We start from the raw sequence: 25,497 nt of genomic DNA on the forward strand, positions 1-25,497 counted from the left end.
TTTTTCTTCTCTCTATTTTTTTTTTTTTTTTTTTTTGGTTCATAAATAAGATAAAACCCCAACTATTATTATTTTTTTCAAAATAATGAAAAAGCAAGCCCCTAGAGCCAAGTTGTCGAGGCTTGGGGCTTCCCATAAGCCCCCAGGCTTCACACAGTATATATATATCAAATGAAAAATACCAAAGAAAGGCATCAAAGACCAAAGGGCAGAGAACCCAAAACTCTAAAATGAAAGGTTCTAATTAGTTTTAAAGAAAACAAGAAAAGAGGTACCAAATTCCTCCAGGAAAATGCACAACAAATAGAAAAAGAAAATACTTTTCGAATCAATGTAGAAAAAAATTAAATATAATGGAGAAGCAACATAGTAAATAATAACAAGCATTGAAAATAGATTAGAGATGTGGTTGTCTCAGTGGTCAGTGTAAATATAAAGAATCACAAAAGACAAAATCTGAGTCAACATGAATGTAAGAAATCCCCACGTCAACAGGGAATTGATATGAAATTAAAAATATAAATCAGCAGTGTCAAGAAATTATTGGAGGAAAACATATTGCATTAAGAGGAAAATAGGAATCAAAGATCCTAGCAATTATGCCATTCCCTGAGGGAAAGAAGCTTCTTGGATTGGAGATTTCTCTAGCATTGGATCCATTCAAATAGGGTCAAGAATTCAAATGAAATCATTAGAATTACAATAAAAACTTTAGTGCACAATCCTACAATTCATTTACGCTATAATCTAGGTAAATCATTTGTATCCTTCATGTATTAGACACAGATACTTATTGGAAGTGTCCCAAAGACTGACCCATAGTATTAAAAGTCCAATTGATCGACATGAAGAGAAAAAAAAAAACATAAAAATCTAAAGAGTGAAAAACACCAAGCTTACTTTTAAAGATATAATTAAACTGATATCATTAATTTTATGTTTTTCCCCCCAAAAGAACACAAAAAAAAAATTTTTAAAAATAAAAATAAATAAAGTTCCTTTGTTGCAAGATAATCTATCATTATAAACAACTTTATTTGATAAGGACGTAAGGAAATTCTCCAAATCATTGGCTATAAGATATTCCTCAACTTTGAGGTGTCAAATATCCAAATTCCTATTTTCTATCAAATGTAACTATCGAAATTTTTTTTTTAAAATAAATAAAAATAATGTGATGACCTTTCCATGAAATGTAAGGGCATTTAAATGATAAAAATAAAAGTGTCAATTATTTTCCTATTCGACAATATTTAATGTATGCACCAACCCCACCCGATAGGTTACTATGAACCATAAAATAATCCGGCATTCCTACAGAAATTTCAAACACATAGTTTCTCTGATAGGAGAACAGTATGTGCAATCTAGATTAGAACATACCCAATCTCACAATGATCAAATTTCAAAAGAAAATCTCAAACTAGATCCATTCATTGGACTACTGGCAATAGCAGGTGAATGTTCACTCCTAAAATATAAATGGAAGCTCCAAAAGAAAGAATCTTCTAGATCTCCGTTAACAAGTCCCTCATATCATGTACTTCCACATTTATTACATTGAGATGAAGCTAAATTAAAAGAATAGCAAACCTGTTATACGATCCCCAGCTTCTTTGAAGAGATACGCAGCCTACCCCAGAAAAAGAAATGGAGATCAAATTAAACACATGTTAAAAGAATTGAAAAGACTCTGGTTCAGTAAATACTTACTCGTATGGCTTGTGCATGTGCTCTAATCTTTCTCAAAGCTTCTTTCTTCTCCTCTTCCTTTTTCAAGTCTAAAGTATACCGAAAACGACGAGAAGCATTTAACACTAGCGCAGCTTGCTATAAAAGAGACATAGGAAAACAATATAAATGGTTAGATTCTCATTTAACAGTAGCACAGCTTGGAGACCCAGAGTAAATAATTCAACCAGTTTACTAGGAACTGTTTTAGGCTCAAAGTGCACTTAACCTTCTGGGATGTAAGCGAAAAGAAAATTGAGGCCATTTTTAATGAGGCACACAATACGAGAGAAGAAATTTTTAAAAAAAAAAAAAAAAAATCTACAAGAAAATTTTTGAAGAATGAGATGATCAAAGATTAAGGACTTGAGGGCTCTATCTGGAGATTGATCACAGAAATAGACATCCCAACCAAAACAAGTTTTTACTTTTAGGTAAGAAACCACATTTTCATGGAAAGACATGAAAGAATATCCCGAAAAACCACCCAAAAAATGGGGCTGAACCCTAATGAGAAAAAATGACTCAATTTAAAAGAATAAGACCTAGCTTATAATTACAAAACGACCTAGTGAGTAATGACCGGACCCCACAAGAAAGCATTAAACCTAGCAACCTCCCAAACCTCCACACACGATCACTCCACCTCTATAAAAATCTTATTATTCTTCTAAATTCAAATAAAGAAACCAGCGTACTACAACACTTGGCCATTTTCCTGATAAGAACTCAAAAGCACCTCCCTCTACAACAGAGGGACAATTTATATTTCAAGCCCAAATAAACCAAATGATCTCATCCAACAACACCAAAGGGATTGAGCAAAAGTGATAACCCCATAGCATATGATCAAGGTCCTTCTCCTGCGGCCTATAATGCACAATTGCAGATACAACACAAAGGAAGAGTGTGAATGCACCATTGCAGATACAACACAAACGAAGATATCTTTCAACGACCTATGATGTGAACTCTCCTATGTAAACCATGCACAGAAAAAGCTCCTTTGGATTTTAACCTTCCGTAGTGAGGAAATACAAGGGCAGCTTGAGGAGGGGAGGGTAGACAAAATATGAAAAGGAGAATTGTAAGATGAATTGTAAGATAAACCCCTAAAAGGATCAGGAGTCCAAATTCTCACATCCCTTCTCCCTTTCCTAGAGAATATATGATGGTTTTGATAAAGAAGGAAGATTTTGTCGCCTCTTATAGAGAGGATAAAGAGGATGACAAAAGCCTAAGGAGATCAAATAAGATAATCTATAGAAGGCAAAATCAAGATAAAACCTCTTTTTTAAGGTTTAGTTGGGAGGCTATATAAAGTGTTTCCATTACGTTGTTTTGTATAGAATTGTAGCCGCTAAGCTATTTCCTTACTAGTTTAGAAAAAGCTTTTTAAACCCATTTAGCTATTCATATCTTGAGATACATGCCAAGAACATTTAGTTAGGATTTAGTTAGGATTGATTCTCCTATCTTGAGGAGTAGTCAACTCTTGGGTCTTCTTTGTCTCAAGAGTTTTGAGCTTAATGTGATCCTTGTACAACCTAATCCATGGGTTAAAATTGATTTTATATGGGGGATTTGGTGTTTGTGAATTATAAGTTTACATACTCAAAGAGTTCCTAATATCAATTCGCTAGGACTTTCACGTCAGTTATAAACTCTAACCTTCATGGCCAGAACCATGGTCAAATGAAAATCAGAAAACAATCCTAGTAAATGATTCATAATATTCCTTCCCTACATCAGCTGCTAACCAAATAAAATCACTAATTCAACCCAACCAACGCCACAAATATTTGAAAATGAGAACCACTAATTTTCCAGGCCTCTATTAGTAAAACGGTCCTACCGTTTAACTCTTAAGTTTCAATTTTTCAAGGCATTTTTCGATGGAAATAAATATCGTAAAAGCATACATACTGGCAGAAATGAACGGGCAACTGTTAATTTCCTCTTCAGACCTTCATCAAACGCCACCAAATTTACTAACATTTTTTTAAAAGAATCTTCTTCCTTATAATCAAAAAGTTATCAAGCCCTATAAAAAAAAACGCCCATTATTTGTCTAAGTTCAGCTGGCCAATTTCCAGTAATGGATTAAATTGTCAACTGGCATATTTCGATGAATTAAACCAAATCAGCACAATTAACATTACAATTGCTACGTACATTGCAGCTAAGTTGCGTTAATAGGTCTCTTTATTCCTTTCTTAGATTTCTACTGTTGCTCATATCCACTGATTAGAATTTCATGTCCTTCAAAAACTAAGTTAATTACACAATTTCCCGTGAATATAATTCTCAACCAACTCCTAATGAGTTAACTCGGTAGCACAATCTTTGATGTTGTACACATAAAACGTCAATTCCAAAATTTACCTAAAGTAAAGCAGAAAATAAAACAAAACAAAATGTCGGAAAAGGTAGTATCCAATACATAAACACACAAAAAAGAGGGGGAAAAAACTCCAAAGAAATTTCGAAACAGAAAGACGAAAACAGCAGAGATTAAACAATATTCACAAAACGAAAAATGAGAGCAGAAAAGGAAAGAAAAAAAAAAAGAGAAACCGTACTCTCCAGCGGCGGAGTCTGTCGACAGAAGCATGCTTAATGGTGTGAATTTCAAAAGGATTAGATAAGTCCTCCTCCTCTGCCTCGCCGGAATTGCTGCTACCGGACTCCACATCACTCCGTCTACTGTACGGAGAGCCCTTGAACATACTCATAGTCGCAAAAAAAATCTGTCGCAGGAGAGATGGCACCGTGAAGATTTTCAGGCAAGTGAATCAAAGTTCACAAATCATCTGAGAATGATCAGAGAATACAAATCTTATGGCCGGAAAAAAGAAAGGGTGAACGGAATCAATTTTGACGATGAACGAACTGGAGGCTTGTATGGTACTCGACAGACTTCTCTTCTTACCGCTCTCATTTCTTCTGTGATGAACGTTTTATTTACCTTCTTTTCTTCTCCTTTAATTAATTGTCATCTTTACCTAATTAATATGTTTTACGCCTTAATTTCTTCATGATTCTACGTATCTTGGGAATTAAGTTTTTCTTCTCTCTATTTTTTTTTTTTTTTTTTTACAATTTTTTTCTCTAAATTCTTTTTAAAGTAAAATATATGAGGATTGAGATATTCAAATAAAGACCTAGTGGTTACTATAACACTCTATGTTCGCTTAGACTCTAAATTCTAACCTTTGACTTCTTAATCGAAAATAAAGATTAAAACCTATAATAATTTATGAAAGAAGATGATAATACATCATCATACTCGAGAATCTTAAAGGGACACTGATATTATAATATACTTGTAACTAATTCAAATTCACAACTTTTTGTAGTTCAACAATATGGATAGAGAGGTTCCAATATAAACCTATTGAACTATACTCGATTTCAATTTCATAACCCATATTTAATCATTAATCTAACTCAATTGATCAAGAAACTCGGCTCAATCAAGATATCAAAATTTGAATCCTCGTACTGACTCAGTTGAATAAGAGTCTATTTAGATTGACTTGAAAAAAAAATATTTTTAAAAAGTCATTTTTATTTAAATACGATTTATATAAACAGTCTGAAATAGAATAGATTTGAAAGTGTTTCAAAATTTATTTTTAGAAATTATAAAATATTTTAATTTTTTTTAGAATGATTTATTTTTAAAATTAAATCGTTGAAAAAGTTAACGAAATCATAATCTAATCTTTTTTTTTCTTTTGAAAGAAGTAATACTATTGAGTTGACATATTTGGTTTCTTTTACTTTTCTTTTGTCCGTTTAGTGAAATTGGTTGTGCGTTTTATTTAAAAACGATTTCGTGGATTTTATTTGTATATAAAAAGGAAAATTTTTACATTTGATTTATAAAAGTTATTCAAGCCTAAAATTTTCAAATTTTATCAACTTTATAAAAACTAAAGAAATTTTTTTATAATCAATAAGAATGACAACGATATTATAATACTCCATAATTAGAAATTTTCCATGCAATTTTTTTAGCTCCATTTATATTAATGATACACACATATTTAAGGAAAAAAATATATTAATCAAACATCAAAGTTTAAAAAAGATAGAAGCTATTAGACAATATAGTTGGGAAATGGTTACAAATTGAACATCTACCATATATATAAATGAAAAACATACATTAAATAACTTTACATATTCAAATCTCATGTCAACTCGAACCTACTCATGCACTAATAGAGGCTAAACTTTACGAATAATGTATTCACTCTAAACAATACTGAAATATATATCTTTATATAGGATCCATAAAAGAACACTATGATATCATATTACTAAGATCGTATCGTACCTCGTTCATTCAATACTTTAGGTTATGTAGCTACTTTATCTAAGTTTAAATCCCCCCTCCCCCCAATATGTTTAACTAAAAAATATGTATGGTTGATTTATGTGGTAATATTTAGTTGTAATAAATTTAATGTAGAAAAAATAATTCATCAAGTACTATGAATTTAATGGAAAATTCAATTTGATTACATTGGATTTTGTAGATTGTTTCCAATTTAATGTAGAAAAAATAATCTTGATCAAGTTAGATATCATTTTTTTTTAAGATAATTAGATATCAATATAGTATATTGTATCACAGATTCACCAAATATCTGAAATTTTGAATTTTATAAAATATCCTTAATATTTAATTATCTGAATTTAATAAAAATCGGCGGACCTGTAACAAGTTAAAAATATAGTTGATAGACGTAGAACAGTAAGGAGGGAAAAAAAATTATATGCTAAATTAATGTCTTTTTAAGTTTCAATGAAAAAATGCTTAAAATTTTAAAAATTAAACAATAAATAAAATATTTAAAAAGATAAAAGACATGTTTAGAAATGATTAAAAGATAATTAAAAACATTTTTCTCATTTTTAAAATTAATTTCAAACATATTTTTTATTCATTTCAAACTAATTTTATTGATATAAAAATTATATTTAGAAATTAAATATTAAAATATTAAATGAGTTTTTGAGTTATTTAAAAGCATATTTTAACAATTTTGATCACAGTTACATATGCACTAAATTATGATTAAGAATTACTTTTGTGATCACCTTCAAATATATTATTAATTATTTAAAATAAATTTAATATTTGCATTTAAACTCAACTTTTTTTTTATGTTAGATAATAAAACCACTTATTTTAAACCTGAGAAAAATAATTTGGATTTAAAATCATTTCCAAACATGTCTCATAAATTTTAAAATCCAAAATGAAAATTTCGAAATTAATTTTTCGCCAGTTTACAATTTCGTTAATACTCAAAACAATTTTATATCAAATAAATCAAAACTAATTAAATATTTATGGAAAGTTTAGACCTAATTTACCGCTTTCGGCTTCCAATAATTCCCCAAAAGCAAGATTTAAATTCACAGCCAGATTATAAAAATAAAAAATAATAATAACTAAAAAAACATATTTATCAAGAAACGGCAATAAATAACAAACTAAAGAAAAAATAACACATGGGAACAAAAAAATAATAAAAATAAAAACGGCTTTCTCGCCGAAGATTTTTTTTTTTTTTTTAAGAAGTCAAAATTTTCCAACTCTTTCCGTTTTCAAACCCGAAATTCAAAATTACAAAAAAAAAAAAAAACACGTCGTTTTGTCTGCCCGGCTCTTGAATTACTCGTTCCGCGTAACCGACCAAAAATCCTGCCGACTCTGTCGATTCTAATTTTAATTTATATATAAACAGTAAACACCACAAAAACAAAATACCCACACGTATATATATATATATATTTCACTCCGCTTTTAATTTTAAATTTAAATAAATTTTTAATTACTTCAACAACGGGGAATTTGTTTTTTTATTATTTTTAAATAAAAGAACGGTTGTGTTGTGTTTAATCGGTTTACCTGGTAAAATGATGCGTTTAAAGCAAGGCGGTGGTGGGCGGTGGCCGGCCTCCTTTGTTCTCCGTCACCGTCGCCGTCTCAGCGCCGGCCTCCTTCAAACCCAACTTTCTCTTTTTCACTGAACACACAACAAACAAACAAACAACACGCAAAGTGAGTGATGGTTTCCAAGGAAGACGAAACTTAAGTACTGGGGCCCACTCACAAACCAAGAACAAATTCTCCCCGCGTTCTCCAAAACAAAAAGGGTTTAGAATAATATTATATTATATTTTGTTTTAATCCATATTTAAAATGTCCATCGAGTCAAAATCAGCGGTATAATTAACGATAATACAAATATTATGTCAATTAAAATTAATCAACATTCTATACTTTCAACTTTAGTTCATTTTAATTCTTATACTTTTTAAACGTGTACATATATCTTCGTTCATGATAGTCTTACTTTTTAAACGTGTACATATATTTTCGTTCATAGTAATCTATTAAGAATTTTATATTAGAAAAACTAAGTGATCTCATATTCTTTATGTGATTAATAAATTATTCCTTTCATTATCAATTGATTGTGTTTTCTAATACGGTATCAGAGTTCATAAAATCTAACAGATATTCAGTCTAATTAAAAAAAAATCGATCAAAAATGATGAGCTCAAAAGAGATATATAATTGGTTTTGAGATCATCATACCAATTATTGTTAAATTAGAAAAATGTGGTTTACTTATAAGCTAAAAATTTAGTTGCTGTCCCAAAATAATTCAATTGTGTTACTTGAAAAGTGGGAGTACTACAATTTAATTTTCATAGGTTAATCTATTTAAGTGTTTCAATCAAATATAAAATGTTATAAAATGCATATAAAATAAATCACAAAATAAAAACAGTATTTAAACTTCTTACAAAAGAGAGAAAAAAAAATATTTAACATAATAAATAAACATTTCACGCTTTTTTTAAGGAATTGTTAAAATGCTTATAATCTACATTATCTAAAGTGACATGTAAAATTGTAATGTCGACAGCGAAAATATAATAAATATAGTAATTAAGGATATCAATAGTAGTGATAATTAATATAGAATTATAAAAAGGGGAAAAAACGAACATATGCAGTGAACTGGAAAGAAGGAAGACAACGTGGCCTTCTATTTTTAATACACATCCCAATTACTTCAGGAAGACGAGAGTATTTTTTTTAAAAAAAAAAAATTGTAAATAAATAACTTTAAATTAATTAAAAAGATGAAGAGGAGTTTAAAAGCATGACAAGTGGAAAGAAAAAAAAAGAACATGGAAGAAGCGTGAACGATTCTTGTTGTTTTTAGCAATATTCATTTAAAAAAGAAAACAACTTAATCTAATTATTATTATTTATTATTTAATTTTGTTTTGTTTTTTCAGTTAGTATTGCACTTGTGGCCCCCTAACTTTTCTCTTTTCTCCTCTTTTGGCCATCTGTTTAAAGCAGATTTAAGAGAGGAAGGTTCGTAGGTGTGAAAAATAAATATAAATAAATATAAGTATGGCAGTTTTAGCAAAAATAATTTTAAAAGTCAACCTGAGCAATTTTCCCGCGTTTTAATTATAATATCTTTAAAAAAAATTATAAAAATTAATAATAATAATTAATTGTGGAAAAAGAAATAAGTTGATAACGCTCTGTGGTTTTATGGATATCCGGCGGAAATTTTGGTTTTCATTTATTTTATACTTTTTATTTGATGGAAATTTTTGTTTTCTAAAAACAAATCGTACTGTTCTTTAAATGATAATAATAACAATAATAATAATATGTTAAAAATCACCCCCTTTTTTTAAAAAAAAAAAAAAATCTGGAAGAAGCCAGAAGGGCAAATTACCGTTTAGTTTCTATTTGGTTTTTATTTAAAAAAAGAAAAAAAAAATCTATAGAAAACTTATAAGAAAATATCATTTTGGTCCTTAGATTTTGGATCTAATTTTTAGTTGATCCTTGTATTTTAAAATATTACACATTTAGTCTTTAAATTTTGAATTTTGTTTCAATTTAATTCCTAAATTTTAAAATACTGTAATTTTATTCTTGAAATTTGAATTTTGTTTCAATTTGGTCTCTAGGCTTTAATATTTTGCATTTTTTTACCTTAATCTCAAATTAGATACTCGTCATCAATTATTGACGTCAAATTTAATTAATTGATTAAAATTAATTATGAAGTGAAATTTTAAAAGTGATAAAAGTAGTTAAACTTAATCAATTATAATTCCTTTAAAAGTTTTAAATTTATTAACATAACATAACATTAAAGACGAAAAATGTGTATTTAGTAAATAATCGAAGTTACAAGTGTGAGACTTAAAATATAAGGACCAAATTGAAGTATAACTCAAATGTCAAGGGTAAAATCATAACATTTTGAAATCTAAAAACTAAATTGAAACCGAACTCAAAACTTAAGGAACGAATGTGTAACATTATGAAATCTAGGGACTAAATAAAAACTTGACTCAAAATCTAAGGACAAAAAGTTTTTTTTTCCAAAATTAATAACTAAAAAATACACGAACTTAATTTTTTTTTTTTTTAAAAAAAATGACCTTAAAATGCTCCCGGAAACATGCTACGGGTTTTGTTCATTTTTTCTTTTAGAAATAAAATAAAATAAAAGTTTCCGCTTTGTCGAAATTATTTGGATAATATATCAAGATCGCAAAAGAAAAAAAATATATAATTTTTTTCTTTTATAAATTGATAATTAAAATAAGTTTTTACTTAAAAATTAAGAAAATTGAATGCAAATAACATTATAAGTTTATTGTCTCAAAACAAAAAAGTTCATATTTCAAAGTTGTTGACGATAGATGGGTGAATATTTGAATATTGACCCAAAAACAATAAAGAATGAAAGAAAATCTCATGTTTCAGCATGTGAATAGAAGAAAGTGATTAAAAAACAGAGTATTGTAAATTGGAGAAAAAACATGCATGAACAAATTAGGTAGGAAAAATTTATTAATTTAAAATATATATAGTTGTATTAAAAAAAAAAGACTAATATATTTTTTAGGTATACGTAAATATTATTAAGCTATTATAAGTTTTTTTTCTACCCGTGGAGAATCAAACATCTAACTTTAAAGTTGATAATACTGGTACACTCATTCTGGCAGTTAAGTTTAGTGTAGTAAAAATCAAGTATAACTCAGTATTTATTTCATTATTTTCCAAAATTTTAATAATACTATTTTAGTTTATAAGTTTTTTTTTTCTACTTTCACTTTTCGACAATAAAATTTTTTAAAAAAAGTGTGTATTTTTTTTTAGAAATGAAGAATTTAAACTATAGACTTCATAATTAATAATACATGTTATATGGTTCATGCAACCTAAACTGACATAAAGCTTTAATCAAATAACCTAATTTTTAAAAATCTTCATAAACACTCAACTAAAAAGGAGAAAAAAAAAGTCTTCGTGGACAACATTTCAAAAGCGAAATATATAACTTCATAAACAAGAAAAGTCACAAATGAGTAGATATTTTTATATAAAGAAATATCTAAATTTATAAATTCAAAATCATTATTATCAACTAATAGGAAAAACAAACATGCAGTAACAAAATTTAAGAACGGAAAAAATAGTGATATCAAAATTGATAAATATTTTTTTTTATATTTAAAAAGCCCCAATTATTTATTCGTTAAAAAAGGCTATTGAATATTTTTTTAAAAAAAAATGGTTCTAAAAAATGGGGTTTAAGAGGACAGGTGCAGGTACGATATTTTCATACGGGAAACTGAAGGAAAAATTGACACGTGTAAATGAATAAAGACGGTATTTATTTATTTTGAAAGTTGAAAATATAACCGTCAAGAGTGATGTCAAAATCCGACTACGCTATAAAACGGGTGAGAACATGACCGTTGGTGCCACTGATACACGATAATGACAGAATTTATTTAAATAATAATAATTATTAGTATTATAACGTTATAAAATTGATTGAGATTGCACTAGAAATCGTGAGAAGCACTAATAGCAAGAAATGTCGTGTTTGGTATACCAACAAAATCATATTTTCTTATGGATTAGATAAAAATTCTTCCACAATAAAAATTATTCAATATCATTTGTTTTTAATGTATCCAAAGATGTTAATATGATTAGGTGTATTTTAGTTTTGTTACATTTATGGCTGGGTTTAGAATTAATTATGTGCTCCTAAAAAGTTAGAGTTGGTATGGATAAGAGCTAAACAAATAGATTTATATGAAAAAAGGTTTTGTGTACTTTGTTTGAGTGGAGAATTGTTGAGAGTGAGACCAAAATCTCATATTGAGTAGAAAAACAGGAAAATGATAGATATATAGTTGAGGAGCAAGACACGGATGCGAATCATTTTGGTGATTTCGTAAGCAAAGTCAAAAGAGCTTATGACCAAAGTGGATAATATAATATAGTTATGAAGTTAACGTCCCAAACAACGAATCTTATTGAATATGGATGGCATATACTCTCTATTAAAAGGTTTCTTATCCTAGCTCCCAAAACATTCTCAATTGTCATAAAATTAAATGTACTTTGTTCATGGAATAGGACATTGATTATCCTTGAAAAAGACCATGTTAGATGTGAAACCAAAGTTTTGCTTTGACTAGAAAAAAGAAAGTGATGGACAACATTTCTATTGGCATGAGACAAATTAGTTGATTAAAAGAAATGAGAGCTTATCCCTAAAATGGACAATATACCATGTAGTTTTTGTGGTGAATCGTGGATGGTTAGTACTTTACAACAATTGGTATCAAAATCATGCTCCTTGAACTAACCATGTTGAAATAGAATTCTTCCAAATCGAACAAAGAAGTAGTGAGTTAAAAAGGAGAAGTTCATGATAACCTTGTTTGAGTGGAGACTAGTTAAAAGTGTGGCTAAAATTTATATTGGTTAGAAAAAGGAAATATCACGGGAGTTTATAAGTGAAGAATGATATATACTCTTAGGTAGAATGTGAATAGATAACATCTCTATTTGTATAAGGTTTTGGTTTTGATTTTGGTTTTGTGTTTAAAATTAAAACTAAAGCCTAATTTGAAAATATTATATCATCGTAAAGGTAACTTGAAAATAATACTTTATTTTCTTTATTTTTAATATAAAATTTAATTATACGAAGAAAATGCATTCATTGTCTACTTTTTCCATATAAAAAGGAGGAAATTCTCCACCCAAGTTCCAAAGATGGAAAATCCTCATAACGGAATATATATCTTTATGGATAAATTTGACAGCCTTAATTCTAGCTTCGTTGTTCTAAAATAATAATTAATAATAAAAAAAACTATTTAAATTAATAAATAAAGGTTTTTTAATATTTTTTAAATGAGTTAAAATGTTTATTATTTATATCATATTCACATTAAAGACATTTTGTTATTTATTCTTTTATGTTGTACAATTTTTTTTAATAATATAATAAAATCGTCTATCTATTGACAAAAATTTAATATCATAGTTCTAAGTTATAACTCTCTTACTGGTAAAAAAAAACATAAGAAATTATTATTAAAAAAAAAAGAAAAAACATAAGAGAAAATGTTTTTCTTTTTTTTTTTTTAAAAAAAAGGAAACATGGAGATAAATATATTGAAAAATTAAAGAATTGAATGGGAAACTTACCTAGTAGAAGCAACCAAGTAGATGAACTTGAAAATATAACTTCAGCTCAAGGAATATGTTCACCTTTTATCTCTACATAAGAAATTGCAAAAACCATAATTATTATGATAACAAATAAAAATCCAAAAAATCAAATTAGGTTAAGATTATGTTAATAATAAAAATTTCCAAGACTCTTGAAAATATTACTAACTAATCTTTTTTAGAGAAGGTAAAGAAAGACACAAGGATCATATCGTACAACTTTTGCAGAAAACATCAATACGATAAAAGAAGTAGCTAGAAACATCTTTTTTATTGTTTGAATTAATGAAAGTTAATTAACTAATGACCCGTTATATAATATATTTAATAAAGATTAGAAGAAGAGAAGGAAAAAGAGGTTGATTCCAAAACATGAAAAGAGAGGGGAAAAAAAGCATGTATTCTCCCACTTTTGAATTTTAGGACAGAAAAAGAGAAAGATAAGATTTTTATTTCAGGAATATTTTACCTTTGAATTGTTTGTGGGTATTAGATGCACATTCAAATGTAAAAAGAATGTAAATTCCATATTTGAAGGTATCAACATAATGCCCATTGTTTTTAATATTACATATGGCAAAATAATTAATTTAACAAAAGCATGCACTTACTCAACCATTAAGAATACGACACGTGTCATTGTCAAGGTAAATTTATCGATACCATTTGTTGAAATATCTCAACAATAATAAACAAATATAAGTAATATCATGGTTAGACAGAATACTTTAACTATCATGGTTAGACACTAATTTAGACTAGAATACTTTTTCTTGAACAATTGCGAGGTGAGAGATCGAATAACTATTGATCTTTGATATGATAATCTATGTCTTTATCTATTGAATTTTTCTTAAATCTTACCGACAGTTTGAATATATTTTTCTAGTACACGGTTTCATTATTGAATAATAATTAAAAAAAAAAAGACATATAGGGAATATTTGGATTCCTAACTTCAAGTGGGTGGAGTGGTTTATTATAGCTCATTCCATGTTTATGAATCCAATGATAATAATCGGTGTTTCCAACTATTATAACCAATAATATTACTATTTCAAATCTCTCTTTATTACTGTGTTTTTTACTTTCTACTCGTCCTCTCTTATCTCTTTATTATCGTGTTTCTATTTTCTACTCGGACTAAAATGTTCTACACCATAAATATAGACTATTATAACCTAGACTAAAATAATCCGCATCCCAAACACAGACTATTATAACATACAAGCAATCATAATCATTGACTATAGTAACGAACTTGGCATCCCAAACAACCATAACAATTAAACAGGGTGCATTTAATGATGAAGATGAAGATGAAGAAATTGAATTAATGTAGTTTAGTGGAGCAAGAATGAGGAGAAATTAGGAACAAACCTTCAATGATTAAAGAGAGGAGAGGGAAAAGAGGAAAGAGAAATAGCATAATAGGAAGAAGCTAGAGCAAAGGAAGATGTTGAGAATATATATATAGTGAATTTGGTAGTACTCCTTTCTAGTTCTCTCATTTTTGCAAGCAAGGATCAGGTACCTTTGAGGATAGTCTTATGTTCATGTGGTGGCATGTTCTAATTTTCTTCTTCTTTTTTGCCTTTTTTCCAACTACCATTTCAAATATACGATTTAAATGGTTAGGGTATATCTCTTGAGAATCATAGGCTATGATTATCTTCTACATCCTTATTAATGTTATATAGTATGTTTAAAAGTTTTAAAATGTGACTTAAGTAAACATAATGACTTGGTTGGTCAAGTCTTTTATTTTTTATTTTTTCAAAAAATATGAGGAAAAAAAGACATAATGATATGATAGTTCAAAGGACATTCTTATATGTTTTTAAGAAATATTCAATCTTGTCTTTAATGTATTGAGTCTATTTTAATCAAATCATTGAAGTTTCGTTCGGTAATTATTTGATTTTTGAAAATCAAGTTTATTATCGTTTTTAAGTAAAAGACTTGAAATCTAAATTAAATTTCAAAAACAAAAATAAACTATATTTTCATATCCTGATTTTGTTTTTAAAAATATTGGTAAAAAAAATAGATAAGAAAGGAATTAACTTTTATTGTGTTGAGGATTAAGTTAAAAAAAAAGTTCTAGATGCAAGAGTACATGACAAGTTATTCATTTGTCATTCTATTTGAAAGCTTTTTTTTTTTTAATCGTTAAACATAGATAAGTTAGATCCAAACAATAACTTACATATTTTAACGTTGAACAAATAAGTATTATAATTTCTACTAAAAAGATTTAAAGTTTAAGGATGTTTTTGGTACAATGACTATCATAAGACTATAATAACCACTTATTCTTACCGTAAATATTATTTTGTAGTCCTTATTTAGCTAAAGTCAACACTATTTTAAAACTTTTATTTACTCTAATATTTACTATTTGTTATAGTTTTTACTATTTTACATTTATCATTTTTTTTATTTTTTGCTACGGTGTTTATTATTTCCTTCTCAAACTAAAATAGTTTACATCTCAAACACATATTATTATAACTCCGACTAAAATAATTTACACCCTAAACACAAACTATTTTAATTCAATTATAATAATCAACTCTCCACCCTAAATGCCTCCTAAATATTAATTATTACTCACATATTGGTGAACTAAAAAAAACAAAGGAAAAGTGTTAAATTCAAAAGCTGGATCCAAATTCAAATTATCTTAATTTTTGTTCCTCTCTCTACGAGGAAAAAAAACTTTTGAAAAATAAGTATAATATCATTTGACACAAATTTTTATGATGAAAAAATCAAAGGGAAATTTTTTTTTATTAATTACACATATATCTTTAGGTGATCTATACATAATTATTTACGTATTTGAATAAACAATAATAATAGCAATAAAACTATTTTTTAGTACAAACGTGGTAGAGATGGGAAATTGAATCTCTAACCTCTTCAATCATAACGCATGCTAATATCACTAAACTAAGTTCATATTGGGGATAAAATTATTGAATGAATTTTTCAACCAAATAATACTAATACTAATAATAATTTATTATTATTATTATTATTAATTAAAATGTCCAACAGTCATAAATTAATAAAATCAAGTGGATATAATATAAATAATATTTTTTAAGTTTTAAGAATAAATTTCCAACTGTACTAGGACTTTTCTTATTCTTTTTCTTTTTTTTTAAGACAATTGTGCTAGACTTTAAAATGTAACTTACCAAAATATTAAAAGAAAAGGACTGACTTTAGCTAAATTGAACCCACTAGTTTTCTTTTTAAAATTAAAAGAAATACTAGCATTTCACTTTTACTTTATTCTCCCTTTCTTCAACAAGAAAACATTATTTAATCTAAGTTTTATTGGATAATTTTTTGGTTTTTTAAAAATTAAGCTTATAATCATTATTCACACCTTATAATCTTTATGTTTTATGGTTCACTTTTTACTCGTGTTAAAAACCAAGCTAAGTATTGAAAAATAAAAAATAAATAATAAATAATAAAGAAACTTGTTTTTATTTTCAGAATTTGGATAGAAATTTAAGTGCTTCTTTGAGATAGGTAAAAATCATAATAAAGAATTGGAAGGAAATAAGTATAAATTTCAAAAGACATCAAATTAAAAATGAAATTGTTATCAAATGAGACCTATTTTATTTAGTTTATAAAAATTGCCTTAGTTTTGAAAACATAAATAGAAAATTGATAACAAAATATATAAACATATGGGTGGAAGTAGTGTTTATAAACTTCATTTTTATGTTTAAATATTAGTTTGGTCCCTGTACTTTTAATTTTGGTTCATTTTGGTCTTTGTATATTTTATATGTTCATTTTAGTCCCTATACTTTCGACTTTGGTTCACTTTGGTTATTGTAATTTCAAAATGTTCATTTTGGTCATTCTACTTTCAATTTTGGTTCATCTTAGTAGTTGACCTTTCAAAAAGTGTCCATTTTGATCATTTAAAATGAAGTAAAACTGAAAATTAAAGAACCAAATGATCGCTTTTTGAAAGTACAAGAACCAAAAATAACATATTAAAGTATAGAGACCAAAATGAACCAAAGTTGAAAGTCTAGAGATCGAAATGAACATTTTGAAAATATAGAGAACAAAATGAACAAAAACCAAAAGTATAGAGACCAATCTAGTATTTAAACCTAATTTCTAAAAACCAAAAACTAAATTTTCATCGGACGAGATCTTAAATTTTTGCTTTTAGTTTTTAGAAAATTAAGCTTACAAACCTTACGTGAGAAAATTTCTAATGTTATGGGAGCACCATACTCCATTGTTCACATAGTATATTTGATTTCATAAATATTATCTCACATTAATTGTGTATCTCAATCTATTTTTTAAAATATGTTAACTTGATACATAATAAATAGATGAAGTATAGAAAATTTTCCGTACTCTTGTATACTAGAAAATTTCCTACTTACTTTTAGTTATCAATTTCAAAATGTAAACCAAAATTTAAATTTTTTTAAAAAAATTAATTATTAAAAAATTATTTTCGTTTTTGAAATTTAACTAAAAATATAAATGTTTACCCAAAAAAAAAGAAGGAGAAATCAAACACAATTTTGATAACAAAAAAGTAAAAAATTGAATAGTTATTAAATATGGCTTAACTAGTTAAGGTGTACACATATCACCAGATACTCACTTTAAAAAAGAGGAAACAAGAAAAACAAAATCTTACCAAATATGTCCTGTTTTTTGTTTTTAAAATTCATCTTAAATTTTGGGAACGTTGTTTTAAAAAATGAGAAAGGAAAAAAAAAGCTATTAAACAAGTCTATTTCTTAAAAAAAAAAACAAATAATTATCGTTATTTACTAACCTAAAATAATTCAACTGACATAAAATATGTGTTATCAATTTCGACATTACAAAATCTAGTTATAATGATAAAATGAAATCAAGCAATATCAACCTAAACTTTTCAACCACAGATTTAATAAATTAATAATTTTCGACCGGACCTTCATATATTCTAGTCCAATAACTCCAAAGAAATTTAACTAATTTAATCCTTTCGAAAAAGTATAGTTAATTTAATTCTTTCTAAAAGCCATATGTTAATATTTTTACCTTCAATATCTTACGAGATTGCATCTTTTGACAATGTGTCTAATTTTTAAGTGACAAACTAATGAAAAAGATATACATAGTCAACTAAATCTTGCTATCGATCAACTTCCAACAAACAAAATGAAAATTCGTCAAAAAAAAAAAAGGAGCAAAAATGGAAAAAGTTTTTTTGACTTCTAGATAAATATAATTAAAATACGAGGACTTGGATTTTTTTTTAAAAAAAAAAACTATTTTATAACATAACCTTGAATTCAGCTTTTATCACTTTATTATTTTTTTAGGACTCAAAAAGATGAATCTAGGTTAAAATAGGGGTGCACATAAAAGCACCGAAAACCGACCGAATTAAGATATGTTGGTCGGAACTAGGGGTTGGCTGGTTGGTTTTTCGGTTTCTTGAAAAAATTGAAAACCGACAACTGATGTATGAATGTATATATATATATATATTTTTTAAAAAAAGTATAAAAGCAGGCCATTTACCACCAACGCCCAAGTCTACTATTCTAGTATTAATTTATTATTATTTTTCTTATGTTACCTAATTTTCAAACCATTACATGATTTATTTAATTTTTTCATAAAAAAAATGATTAATTTAAAATTAAAAAAGTTGCTAATTTTTATTAACCTAACAACAACACATTATCAATTCATCTTTATTTTCATTCACCTTGGCTCCTCTTTAAAAAAAGACCAACCGACCGACAAAACGATGTACGGGCGAATTTCACACTCTTTTTGGGTCGATTTTCGGTGCCGGTTTTCTCCCAAAACCGACACCGACCGATGTACACCCCTATATTAAAACACTATTTTATATTATTATTAATTATTAAAAAAACACACACATTCTTTTCTAAAATAAGTTATTGTTGGTAGTTGTTTCACTTAGGATATGAGGTTGTTTGGTGTTTCCAATTTCTTAAAAACATATTTGTTTTAAGAACTTTTTTTTTTCTCTGATCTCACAATTTTTCATTTTTTAAAAATAACATTCCCAAAATTGAAAATTTAAACTTTTTATATATATATAAAAATAAGAATATATTGATATCGTTTTTGTTTCTTGTTCTTAGAAAAAATGATATATAACTGATTACTATCTTTTACTTTTTATTTTAGAAAATCTTAAATTAAAAATGTAAAAATTTTACACGAAGCAAGTTTTTGAACTTGATTGTTGAAAAATTTTATGTTATATTTATTTTTAGATGTCTGTTATGCACTTTAATTATAAGTAATAAATGATAAATAATACTTTTTATATATATATATATATTTTAAAACTAAAAAAAAGAAATTTGATTGTGTTATTTTCAAGATTTTTACACAATTTTAGAAAAGTATATGAAAAAAATGAAAAACAAGAAACAATATCAAACTACCCAAATAAGTCGTTTTCAAACATTAGAAACCAGAAACGAGATTAGAAACAAAAACTTTATCGAAGGGTCCTTAATTTTTTGCTTTTATTGTTTAAAATAGAAATACAAAAAATATTATTTTATAAATTTAACAAAAAAAATAAGAATATATGATTCAAACAAGTGCTTTTTTCCCTCAAAAGAAAAGAAAAAAAAAAAAACAATATCAAAACATGTCTCATGTTTTATATATATTATATTGATGCAACATCTGATAATAAGTTTTATTTATTTATCACGAAGATCATTTAAAACGTTTTAACCAAAACAAATATATAATATTCAGAATTTGGAATTTTCAAATTTATTCCAGAGTTGTTTTTATGAAATTTAATATAAGAAATTTAAGTTTCGTTGGATTATTGTACCTTTTAAAGTAATGGTTACTAATTTTACTTTTGTTAGATTAGCTGCAAGAACCATATTAGTGTTTAACAAATTAGTTTTAATTGTTTGGTAAATATATACAAAATCATCGTTTTAGATATAATAACTAAAATGAATCTAATATTATTGTTAAAATAGATATATAAAATAAATTTTAATTTTAAATTATAAAATTAAATATTATATTATACTACAAATTTCATCTATTTCAAAAAGAATCTAAAAGCTAATAAATAGGACTGTGATTTAGAAGTGAATTTAGTATTGGATTTAACAATAGTCTATTTTACCAAACACAAGAAACCATTAAAATTCTTTTATAATTACATCCATTTCTCCCAAATTCAATCCCAATCTTATAATATCAAAACCAAACTAGATATACCTTTTCTCATTAAGATATTGTATAATGACCAAAGGACATAAATAGTTGAATTTTAAGAAAACAAAAGAAAATAAAAAGGTTTAAAAGAAAAAGAAATTAGAAATTATATTCAATATTTCCCAATTCAAAATTAGAAAAAGGAAAAAAAAATCATGAATTATGTGTAACATCACGAATTTCAGAAAAGTTTAAGTTATTTATATAAAATTATTGAGTTTTAATTTTCCGTTCATTTTTTAAAATTGGAATTAAATTGAAATAATTGAAAAACTTTTATTAGTTAAATTGAATTTAATTGACTTAGATATCTCGTATTTCTCGAAAAAGCGATTCGATTGTTGGGATTTGGTATGAAACTAATTATCTTGAAAATATTGAATTTTGTCTCCCTTTGATTTTGGAGCCAACTTAAAATAATTAAGGAAATAATTGATTTTATATAGTTTTAAATTGATTCAAATATTTGAAAGAAATTAATTTGTATCAAATTGATGGATTTTATGTCATTTAATTTTGGTTTTTGAAGCATAAATTACGGTAATTTGAGAAGTTAGTTGATTTATTAATTTAATAGAATTTTCAGAGATTTTGGAGATATTATGATAAAATATTTTATTTATCTTTCTAGAAATTGAAAAAAAAAAAATAAAGAATTGAGATTTTTCGAAATTAAAGGAGAGTGAAAAGACGTAGAAAATCAGGGAGAAGGCAATTCGATTTTTCAGCGACAAATTCCACAAAATTGTCAATTTCCTGAGTTTGAACCATTGGATCGTGCTAAAATTTGATCCTGTTCAAGATATATAGAGTTTCATTTTGAACGGTCTCTAGTTTGTTCGTAATTGCTAAATTGGAAATTCCCCTTCTCTCTCCTCCTCATGCATGACTTTCACTACCAGCCGCTAGCTTAAAAAATTTATGCCATACGTAACACTAGTTGTCTGTCTATGGTTGCTACCGTTGCTGGCACCATTGTCAACGAAATTGATATCTTAGGGAAATTATTTGATGTTTTATGGACTTTTTTTTTTTGGAAGATCTTGAATACTCATCAAATCTTGGTTAAGTTTTGACTCACCCATATTGTTTTGATGTTGAAATTGGATTTTACAGATGCTCAAGGTGCTTTTCGATAAGATTAAAATTTTTAGGCATCCTTTCTTTTGTAAGGTTTGGGGTGTTGAGAATTTTTCGATATCCACTAAGTGTCGGCTTAACTTTTGTTTTCATGTGATTTTTGGAGGTTGGATTAAAAGTTCTAAAGTTGTTGTCCAATAAAGTTAAAGGTTGATTTTAGTGATGTAGTTGTTGGATTGTATTGAATTTTGAAGTTTCGGAGTGGTTTTAGGATCAAACCACGTGTTGGGTAAGTTATTTGGAGATATTCGGGTTAAGCTGTGATTAGAATTATGTCCTAAATGATGGAATTAATTTTGATTGTTGGTATAGGATTTGATTTAAGAATCGAAGGATTTTGAAGTGTTGTTCACCAAATTTCAGATCAATTTCGAGACAATTTGGGTAAGTAATTGGATCATGGGACTGTAAATATTTGACCTTAATGGATGATGTAAATTGGTTGATTAAGAATTTAGACCTTATTTTGGAAATCCTAATTTTTGGTTTATCACTTAGGACTTAGTTCGTGATCTTTTGGGCAAATAAAAGTTAAGGTTGTTTGAGCTCATATTGACTAAAATTTGAGATAAGTGTCTGGCAAACCAGTCTTCTACCACTCGGACTGCTTATTTAAGATTACTTGAATTGTTCACTTAATGGACTGATTACTTAAGATTACATGGACTGTTTCTTGAGACTGCGAAGGCGGATTCGACTGATAATTTATGACTGCATGACTTAATAGCATTGACTGATTGGATTGAACTGTTTTGTCTGTAAAAATATAACATAGGAGTTATATGAAAACATGCATGCTAAGTTACAGGGTTCCTGTTAGTTTTTCTTATATGGACATGTGTACACACTACAACTGATTCATGTTCCTTTGGTTTCATATCTATGACTGATTTATGGACCTTCAGGTTATACACTATATTGATTCATGTTCCTTCGGGTTTATGTCTATAACTAATTTGTGGGCCTTCGGGTGTGACATTACGACTGATTCATGTTCCTTCGGGTTACACACTACGACTGATTCATGTTCCTTCGAGTTCATGTCTGTGACTGATTCATATTCCCTGTGACTGATTCATATTCCCTCGGGTTTATGTCTATGACTGATTTGAGGACCTTCGGGTATGATGGGTGTACACCGATGCTTAGATAAACTAGCTACCAGGTAACCTAGAGGGCCCAATAACGGGTCACTTACTAGGTATTGTTATAATCATCCTTTATTCCTTTATGTTTTCCAGGGAATGACAAGAGAAATCGTTTCCGCTCAGTCTATGTTTTTATCATTTGAATGTTTTGAAACTAGAATTTAATGTGAGACAATAAATTTTATGTTTTGAACGTTTTCTTTATGAATATTGTTTGTAGCGGACTCGAATAAATTTTTTATTTATTTGTTTTTTAGTTTATTTTGGAAAAACTATCTTTATTGTTTTAATGAATTTTTTTTTATGGAATTGGAGTGTATGGCAGAATTTGAGGTTTCTTTCTGAAAAATGGCAAAACCACCAAGGAATAAGAATAATGGCAACTCATGTGACATGCACATGGTAAATTTCTAAATCCCTGATCCCTGATTTTCCCATGCCTTGTTTTATCATCGACGAAACTACAAATACTAGGTAATTCCACAATAGAAAACAAGGTTAAAATATATGTACAGGGTAATTGTTGTTAACATAATTTATATATTTTATTATTATTTTAGATTCTATTTAACCACTTTTTAAATTTATCTCAATATCTAGATGTTTCTATCAAATTTATATTTGAAATATCCATATATTATTAAAAAAAAATTTATCTATATATTTTATTAAAATCTCTATATTGTTTTTCATAATTGTATACACACATTTTAATGAATTAGCCGTATATTTTTCAAATTTTTAATAAATTAGTTGTATATGTTAGTTTTGATATTATTTTATTATTTTGAAAAAATAAATATCACTCCTTAAAAAATGGTCATGCGTTGATTGCACAAGAATGATTGTTTCATACATTGCCATAACCTTTGTTACTTGTACAAAGGTTTCATCGATTTAGGTTTTCTTATGGTTTATACTATAACTCTATAATTAGGATTTGATTTAAACTAAACCAATCTCTTTCTCATTTTTCCCTCTTTTGAAATTTAAATTTATTTTTAATATAAAAATTAGATTTTGATAACCACTTCACGAATTGATTTAAAATATACCAATCTCTTCCACATTTTTCTCCTCTAATTGATTCAAATTAACTATTTGTTTTGATTTGATTTAACCACTTTCCGAAAATATTCCGAATTAATCAATATTTAATTTTTTTAATCACCATTTGGATTTTTAATTTATAATACATATTTAGATTTCACATTATTTTATTCATTTTTTATTATTCTAAATTTGGATTATTTTTTTTTTAATTTTAATTAGGATTTTACGGAATATTTTATACATATTGTCATCTAATAATAAACTGTATATTTAATTTAAATTTGATATTTTTTGTATTTTTTGATTGTCTTTTATCCATTATCATCTTATTAAATTATTATATCATTAATTTATCTTTTTGACAAACAAATAAGTATTCACTTTTGCAATCTTACTGTTTTTGTTATGCCTCTACAACGAATTAGGTTTAACGAATTAGGTTTTTTCATAGGTTTTTGTGGATGATGAAATTATAAATACAGTGTAATTATTGAAGCTTATAAAAATGGAATTATGAATAGAGTGTAATTGTAAATAAACGAACTCTCTTATTGATTTTTTCCCCCGAATTATATGTGAATTTATATTTTATTATCAAATTAGATTTTATCTAACTACTTATCGATTTTTTTTAATCAGGATAAACAAAAAGTTACTGTTTTTTTCTCTCTAATTTATATTTGAATTTATTTTTTATTATCAAATTTGATTTTATCCAACTAACTTTTGATTTGTTTATATGTTTGTTACAAATTCAATTGTATCTAAATATTTTTTTATTATAATTTTATACATATTGTTATCAAATTAATTTGATTTTTTTCTTTATATTTTCGATGTTTTCAATTTTTCATATACAAACATGTAAAAATGGCTTGTTGAACCTAAAAAGAAACATATAAATGAGAATTAAATTTTAAATTTTTGAAACAAGGGGTGTATATATATATATATATTTAATTTATTATTCTTATTCTTATTATCATAATTATTATTATTTATTAAAAAAAGATAACAAAAAACTCTAAATCTCATCTTCCTCATCTTTTTCACTTAGTCATCCCAAAATCTCATTTTCTCTTTTGCAATCACTTGGATCGTTGGTTCAGCAACTCTTTCTTGAATTCCATTATCTTCGCTAGCTTTTAATGACCACCCCTCGCCAGGTTGCCGACCTTTTTTCGTTTGCACACATGTTTTCTGCTTTTGTTTTTACTCTGAACATCATTTTCAACAATGACGTTCTGGGATTGATAGTGTTTAAAGTTGGCTTTCAAGATCCAATGAGCAAAAAGATCACATGGATTGAAGATGATGAGACTCCCTACAACTGGTTTGATTGCCATCATACTTCCAATAATCACATTGTCATGAAGTTGCAAATCCTTCACATATTCACTTGTCACCAACAACTTTACTGGTAAAATCAACTTTGCTCTTTCTCATAAAATCAACTTTGCTCTTTCTCATTTTAGAGGAAGTCCATTGTTGTATACATTCATAAGTTTCTAATGA

The 25,497-nt window shown here is 26.8% G+C and overlaps 1 protein-coding gene across 5 annotated transcripts in view; it reads right to left on the reverse strand.

Annotated features, from left to right (window-relative positions):
- The window catches only part of LOC120079616 (calcium-transporting ATPase 10, plasma membrane-type-like), a 44,431-nt gene that overhangs the window by 15,691 nt on the left and 3,243 nt on the right, over positions 1–25,497 (reverse strand). For 2 of the 5 annotated variants that reach the window (XM_039033866.1, XM_039033862.1), the window contains exons 1-6: positions 14,732–14,801; positions 13,328–13,399; positions 7,661–7,778; positions 4,314–4,544; positions 1,714–1,830; positions 1,594–1,633 (exon numbers count right to left, since the gene is read on the reverse strand). In XM_039033866.1, the coding sequence (XP_038889794.1) occupies positions 1,594–1,633; positions 1,714–1,830; positions 4,314–4,466 (310 nt within the window). In that variant the 5' untranslated portion in view covers positions 4,467–4,544; positions 7,661–7,778; positions 13,328–13,399; positions 14,732–14,801. Of the gene's footprint in view, positions 1–1,593; positions 1,634–1,713; positions 1,831–4,313; positions 4,545–7,660; positions 7,779–13,327; positions 13,400–13,568; positions 13,632–14,731; positions 14,802–25,497 lie in introns of those variants that run through there. The other 3 variants (XM_039033865.1, XM_039033863.1, XM_039033864.1) reach the window with 3 other exon arrangements.

Source organism: Benincasa hispida, chromosome 6 (assembly GCF_009727055.1).
Source record: "Benincasa hispida cultivar B227 chromosome 6, ASM972705v1, whole genome shotgun sequence".
Classification (NCBI taxonomy): domain Eukaryota; kingdom Viridiplantae; phylum Streptophyta; class Magnoliopsida; order Cucurbitales; family Cucurbitaceae; genus Benincasa; species Benincasa hispida.